The sequence below is a fragment of the Vigna umbellata genome, chromosome 5, assembly GCF_029865625.1.
Source record: "Vigna umbellata cultivar VRB3 chromosome 5, Vumbellata_1.0, whole genome shotgun sequence".
In the NCBI taxonomy this organism is placed as follows: Eukaryota; Viridiplantae; Streptophyta; class Magnoliopsida; order Fabales; family Fabaceae; genus Vigna; species Vigna umbellata.
In genome coordinates this window covers 59,580,039-59,586,756 of record NC_142169.1, presented here as the reverse complement: position 1 = coordinate 59,586,756, position 6,718 = coordinate 59,580,039, and the positions used below count along the sequence as shown (strand labels likewise).

At 36.6% G+C, this 6,718-nt stretch overlaps 2 protein-coding genes across 4 annotated transcripts; one reads left to right on the top strand and one right to left on the bottom strand.

Annotated features, from left to right (window-relative positions):
• Positions 1-1,733, top strand: LOC124836006 (NADPH-dependent aldehyde reductase 1, chloroplastic-like). Its single transcript, XM_047311057.2, has 4 exons — positions 1-288; positions 389-765; positions 904-1,262; positions 1,348-1,733. Exons 1-4 carry the CDS (start codon positions 166-168, stop codon positions 1,368-1,370), a joined length of 882 nt encoding a protein of 293 aa, XP_047167013.1. The 5' UTR covers positions 1-165; the 3' UTR covers positions 1,371-1,733.
• Positions 1,734-2,145: 412 nt separating this feature from the next.
• Positions 2,146-5,736, bottom strand: MK (mevalonate kinase). Of its 3 annotated transcripts, XM_047311056.2 has the most exons (6): positions 5,446-5,736; positions 5,006-5,243; positions 4,660-4,913; positions 3,769-4,182; positions 2,531-2,671; positions 2,146-2,410 (listed from the first exon to the last, which is right to left on the bottom strand). In XM_047311056.2, the coding sequence occupies exons 1-5, from the start codon at positions 5,576-5,578 to the stop codon at positions 2,553-2,555; spliced, it is 1,158 nt and encodes a 385-aa protein (XP_047167012.1). In that variant the 5' UTR covers positions 5,579-5,736; the 3' UTR covers positions 2,146-2,410; positions 2,531-2,552. The 3 variants fall into 3 exon arrangements, with proteins under 3 accessions (XP_047167012.1, XP_047167011.1, XP_087972346.1); XM_047311055.2 differs by lacking the exon at positions 2,146-2,410 and having other exon boundaries at positions 2,465-2,671; XM_088116220.1 differs by lacking the exon at positions 2,146-2,410 and having other exon boundaries at positions 2,465-2,671; positions 5,006-5,217; positions 5,446-5,732.
• Positions 5,737-6,718: the final 982 nt, after the last annotated feature.

Below are 6,718 nucleotides of genomic sequence, written 5' to 3'. Positions count from 1 at the left end.
GTGTATCCATCAATTTGCATTCCATAATCACAAACGTACCCTACGTTCCTAACACTTTCTTCAACAAGGACAACGTTATAAAGCATCCTTTCACCTAAGGACTACACCACACAGTTTTCGACCATCTTTTAGATTCTCAAAATTGAAGCTCTTTTACGAGAGAGAATGGCTTCTGGTAAACAGAACTTCCCCCCTCAGAAGCAAGACACACAACCTGGCAAAGAGTATCTGATGAATCCACCACCCCAATATAGCAGTCCAGATTACAGACCATCAAATAAACTTCAAGTATGAAGGCATATATATATATCATAATATGCAGTGATTTATTTATCTGAAAGTACTTTTTTCTATCTCCTTCTGCTTAATCGGTTATATATATTTTCAGGGGAAGGTAGCTGTAGTAACTGGAGGTGACTCTGGAATTGGCAGAGCCGTATGTAACTTGTTTTCGTTGGAGGGTGCTACTGTTATCTTCACCTATGTGAAGGAACAGGAAGACATAGATGCCAAAGACACACTTGAAATTATCAGAAAAGCTAAGACTGCAGATGCCAAAGATCCAATGGCTATAGCTGTGGATGTGGGTTATGAAGTCAACTGCAAAAGAGTGGTGGATGAGGTGGTAGATGCTTATGGTCGCATTGACATTTTGGTCAACAATGCAGCCGAGCAATATGAGAGTGAATCATTGGAAGAGATCGATGAAACTAGACTCGAGAGAGTGTTTCGAACTAATATATTTTCTCATTTCTTCATGACCAAGTAAATAGATAACCAAACCTAACATTTTTTCCGACATTGATCTTCACAACATGATCTATTTTATCTATTTCGTTAACTATTAAAGCAGTGATTGAAACTAAAATAGATTACATGTAACCTATGACATTCATTTTATAGGCATGCTGTGAAGCACATGAAGGAAGGAAGCAGCATTATCAACACAACATCAGTGAATGCATACAGGGGACATGCAACGCTGGTGGATTACACGTCCACAAAGGGAGCCATTGTGGCGTTTACGAGGGCCTTAGCACTTCAGCTTGTGAGTAAGGGAATAAGAGTGAATGGGGTTGCACCTGGACCGATTTGGACTCCATTAGTAGTAGCAACTATGAAGGTGGAAGAAATTGTTGAATTTGGTTCAGAAACACCAATGAAAAGAGCAGGCCAACCTATTGAAGTTGCTCCATCTTATGTCTTTCTTGCTAGCAACCAATGCTCCTCTTACATAACTGGCCAAGTTCTCCACCCCAATGGTCATAAACACACTAATACTATTTTAACTACAGGCACTTATTGTTCCGTATTTGACTTACTTTTTTTTTGGCTTTTTTCTTTCAGGTGGAACCATTGTGAATGCTTGATGAGTTTTTCCAAAGATAATTGATTCTCATTAATAGAGGTTGGTGTACGTTACATTGACAATCTCTGGGGAGTTAATGTGAAGGGAAGAATTTACATGTTTGGATGAAGATTGTAGTTGAAAGTAAGCCATGTTTTGCTATGAAACATATAGTGTAAAACTAATAAAAATGCTACTTGAAATTGAGTGTAAGACTATCTATTGTAATGTGGACAGATGTGGTCATTGTAGAGCTCAATTTCTCCGTAATGATTGTCTTAGCCACCAACTGCCATTTTGTCAAAATTCTGTTCGTAATTATTTTACTGAACAAAATTAAGCGTGATTATGAATAATAAAAGTGTGTTTATGAAACTTCCTATCACGTGAAACTCTCAATTGGCTTATTCATCCAAGAAAATAAATCAAGTGAACTAGGCAATGTAAAATCATGAAAATTCAATATATTTATCCTCATAACTACAGTAAGAGTATTTTTATACTTTACACATCCTATAGATGTAACGTAAGTAACTTCTACGAAGAGTAAAATAATCATTTTAAAAATTGAGGAAACACTTACTAGTTATGGGAACGCAGGAAGAAAAGAACACTTCTGTAATTAAGAAAGTATCCTCATTCATTTCCATATTTTCAACTCCTTTTATGTAAAGGATGTACTATTTTTATTAAGGGTCAAGAAAATGGATCCGATTCATCTCTCACGAGTCTAGCAATATAACTGGATTCAATATCCAGACACAAAAATGGCTTGGCTACTTAGTACGAAAAAGGGGTAATTTGTACGTACTGTTCTGTTTTCAGTTCATCCGGCAATATTCTCGAAGCAGTCCAGGTAATTAGTATCTGAGTCAGCCTTATGACACTAAAACGTTTTCATACAATTTTTAAACCACATCAGTAAGATCACTTAAAGCGTGTGCGTGTGAAAGAGACGGACCTTGGATACGATACGTCACTCCACGATCCCGCTGACTACCATGTTCTTAATCAAATACGCGAATTTATATCCGCCAATTCCATTCAGGATTGAATAAGAAACTGTTTAAATTAATTCAACAACAGAGAAAAAGTTACAGATTGACACGCTAGATGTAAAAAAGGAAGCATATTTATTTATGCTGTTTATGTGAGGATCTGATACTTGTCGATATCAAATACCTGGAAAAATAAAAATAGAAAATCAAGATGACATCGCAAAGTTAACTTCAACACCTCCCCCGCCAATTCCAGCAATGAAACACTGGAATCCGCATGACTCCAGTTCAGCAATTACTTTGTCTACAATAGTGCCTGATAGTACTGATTAAAGTATGTCAAGGAAGCGATACAAGAAATTGAGATTAAAAAATATATTATACTTACAAGCTAAGAAATCATGATGGGCAACAAGGATTAAGGAAACGACTTTGGTTTCTATTCTTATGAAGACAATAAATCGTCCACCACCAGAAAATTAAGTTTTAATCGCCCAAACAATATCTAGAGAAAGAAAACTGTGATGTATGAAGTGGAATGACATTACTTGGAGTAAATGAAAGTCATATAGAAAAAATAGATAAATGCAAAGACTTTCCTCTAAAGAAACACGTCTTTACTGTCACTTCCAGGTTTTCTAGCCATGCTTATGTAGTCAAGTCCATATATCATAACAAACACTTAGAGAAGAAGAACAAAATAAATCAAGAAGTTGCCTCATTTAACTTTCAACCAGCACATATGCACTTGGGCATAAATTTCTGAACAAGTACTTGCAGTCCTTAACTTTCTAAGAAGGTTCCTCATTTAACCTCTCCCAATTTTCTGACCCAATTACTTCATATGCCCCTAATTCAAATTTATGGGCTACCTTAAACTTATCTCAACTGGAAAACTCCTGTGTTAAAAAGTTAATCCAAAAAAGGGCATGTCTAGGGTTTAATAAACGCCTTATGAGTGTATATATACAAACCTCGTGCTTATCTAACAAGGCAGCACATAAATAGCAGAACATCCAGGACAATCCTGCCGGCAGTATTTACGGGTAAAAAGAGCCCCTCCCTGTTAATTTTGTCTCTCCTCCAATATTTAAGGATTTGAAGGTGAGGGAAAACGCTTGAAGTTTGTAAAATTGTCTGGTTAAATTATCATTAGTTTGAATACTTGAACTTAATGGTTTCATTAGTATATGATAAGAGTATGATAGTGTATTATTTTATTTTCTGTCAAGTCCACTCAAACTAAACAAGGAGTCCTTCCCTTTCCCTCCTCTTTTCTAAACCAAAGCGATTAATAGAATAATAAAGCAAACATAGGTTATTAACTAACTGCAGACAAGAAAATAAAAAAGAAAAAGAAAACTAGAGAGTAATGGAAAGCATTAGAAGCACAAGGAAAAGAACAATAATTGAAGAGGATACATGTTGGAAGCAGCGTCAAAACACAGCCCCCACCACCAGCTCCAGTCAATTTGGAAGCTAGCTTATATTTCAATGTTGTTCTCAGAACAGTTTCTATAGTGGCATGACTGACCCCCATAGACTGGAGCAGACCTTGATTCATTTCCATTAGTTCTTCTATCTTCTCTTCCTTCTCAGTTAGAGAGAGCTCATCAGGTGTGGGTGACTTGAGAATGGAAGTCAGCTCCTTGCTAATAGAATCAACAGCACTAAACACGAAAGCCATTATTTCAGGATGCCTTAGCATCCTCTCTCCAACACCAGCAACCAATGCTTTTGTGTTTCTCCCAACTTTTGTATTCGTGATGAGCATTTTAAGTGTCAAAGTTGACTTTGTTCGCGTTATGTTACCTGACTTGAAGCTGATAATGTTACCTGATAATGGTAACTATCCAGTGAGTTGTAGATTCAATGGCAGTAACTTACATTTGTAAACACAGTATATGATAATTAAACACTCCAAACAAATCACAATTTATACATGATATATCTCCCATCATAGACTTGTATATTTCTCAATTCACTGGCACAAATCAGTGTGCCATGCATGACCTTAAGTTATGCCTTCCGGTCCACATTAATTAAAATTAGTTCTGGTGAGACTATTAACAGAACAAGTAAAAGAGAAACACGTACACGGCTAGTTCCCACATCCCTTCTTAACAACCGAAAACATTTCATTCATCCTCTCCAAACTCCTATTATACAAAGGTTATGTTCCTTTTCAGCCTATTAATACAAAATATTCAAACTCTAATCATCAGTAACTAGAATAAATGCACAAAAAGACAAGTTCCAAACAGTAATCAATAAAAGTTAATGAAACTTAGTAGCAAAATCGCTGAGGCATACCATACGAGCTTACTGTGTTGTCAATTCCAGATGGCTTTCCATGAATGATCTTCTCCCCTTCAAAGGCCCACTTATTTACCAACTCAAGATCCTTCTCCGTAAAGGAGAGCCATCCTTGATGACTCAAATCCAGAGAAACAGAATCAGTATAAGCCAACAAGGCCGACGCGAGAGCCACACAAAACGCGGCCGAGGAACCCAATCCTGAACCGAGAGGAAGTTCAGAATTGACAACCACAGTAGCAGGCTTAAATCTACACAAAGAGCAAAACACAATCAAACCTACACAAATAAAACAAAAACACATTCACACTCACACAACAAGAATTTTAGAGTTGGTTCAGACCCTTGAATAGAAGAGTACAGCCAGAGAAACGCGGAAACTCCAGAGGCAATTCCAATTTTGGCCTCTGGAATGTCCAGCTCTTCAACGAGTGCGGCAATGATCTTGGCAACCTCAACGGAGCAGGAAGTAGGAGTACAAGATAACACGGATTCTAGAAACGCCGCTTTTATTCTACTAATAGGCCACGAGAACTCCAAAGCCGTGTCCTTCAGCTGCAGTGTCAACAAATCCCCGTCGTCTATCACACAATCCACAAATCCTAACCGAATCAGAATCTCAACCATAACTAAAACAGCGTCTCTCAAACACGCCATTACCGATCATGACAAATTTCGCAAGTTTCAACCAAATAATAACAATAATAACACATATCTGCGATCGCGAGGCGGATATTGAAAGAACAACAGAATGAAATCAACGAGAGAGAGAGAGTAAAATACCGGAAGGAGTGGAGAAGTGGACAAAAACGTAGGTGTATAAATCAATGGAAGTAGCAACTGCGGTGGATCCATGAACCACAGCATGTTCCCCGGTCAATATAATCTTCCCCGGTGCTCTGGCTCTGACCTCCATTTCTCTTCGGTTATGCTATGAATTGCGATTTCACAAACCAAAAGTTTCTCTCTCACTTCATTGCTTTTTCTTCTTCTTCTTCTTCCCCAAGGGTTCTGAGTAATCCGTGTCGTTTTGTCTTCCTATATGTGTCTGAGTCCAGTGAAGCGGATCCATGTGGAATGCGTGCGCAATTAATTTATCAACAAACATTTCTGTACATTTTCACCTATCATCCAAGCCCAACCTTAATCACTGGTGTAACCAATTTTCCGCTATAGTTTTTAATATCAAATCATAATTTTTATTACATATAAAAACACTAAGCTATATATTCTAAATTATTAATTTAACTTCCACAACACATCTACATTGTGGTGGCATCTTTTGTGTAGGCTTAATAAATTCCAAAATAACAATTGTGTCATAAGTTCAATCCTTAACATTTAATATTCAATTTCTTACACCAAATAAATATCTTGGTTCATTCTTTTTATTTTAGTCAAGGATGATTTTATTTAGTTTATATATTATAATTTTTATCGCAATAGAAAAACTAATTTAAATAACACCATGTTTATTCGACGTAATAATTGTGCAACTCCTAGCAATTTTTTTCTCTATAACCTACAACTATTAGGAAGGTTAATATACGGACATCCATATATTAGTTTTTGAGATATATATTTTATTTTTGTCATTTTCTTTATTCCTGTTTTTTCTCAATTAGTCCTTAAAAAACCCTAGCGCCGCGTCTTCTCGTTCATCTTGCGTCAGATTTAGTTTCAATTTTTGAATCATCTGTAACTCTTCCTCGTCACGCATCCCTCTACAAAGCAAAATCAGGAGAAAACAAAGAAAATATCTCAGCCATTAGTTTTGAAATGGACAAATTTATCAATCTAAGCATGTTTTTTTTTCCTCTTTGAACATAGATATATAGAATTTCTAACTATCACAAAGTAAAAATGCAACTAAACCAGCACGAATGATCTTGAAATGTGTTTCATCGTTACATCTATATATAATTAAGGTCTTAAGCTACGAATATCTAAAGGTGGTGAATGCAGAACCGAAAACTCGAAGGCCACAACCACATTGCCACCACAGTAGCGAAGTCCAATTTCTTGATCATACTTCAGATCTCTTTTCCTTATGATC

Excerpts from the sequence above, each read along its gene's own strand:
- LOC124836006 (XM_047311057.2), top strand. The coding sequence starts at position 166 with ATGGCTTCTGGTAAACAGAACTTCCCCCCTCAGAAGCAAGACACACAA. Across the intron at positions 289-388 it reads GACCATCAAATAAACTTCAA|GGGAAGGTAGCTGTAGTAAC; the intron begins GTATGAAGGCAT and ends ATATATTTTCAG. Across the intron at positions 1,263-1,347 it reads CCAAGTTCTCCACCCCAATG|GTGGAACCATTGTGAATGCT; the intron begins GTCATAAACACA and ends TTTTTCTTTCAG.
- MK (XM_047311056.2), bottom strand. The coding sequence starts at position 5,578 with ATGGAGGTCAGAGCCAGAGCACCGGGGAAGATTATATTGACCGGGGAA. Across the intron at positions 5,244-5,445 it reads CCACTTCTCCACTCCTTCCG|ACGACGGGGATTTGTTGACA; the intron begins GTATTTTACTCT and ends ATTGTGTGATAG. Across the intron at positions 2,672-3,768 it reads TTTGACGCTGCTTCCAACAT|TACTATCAGGCACTATTGTA; the intron begins GTATCCTCTTCA and ends TACTTTAATCAG.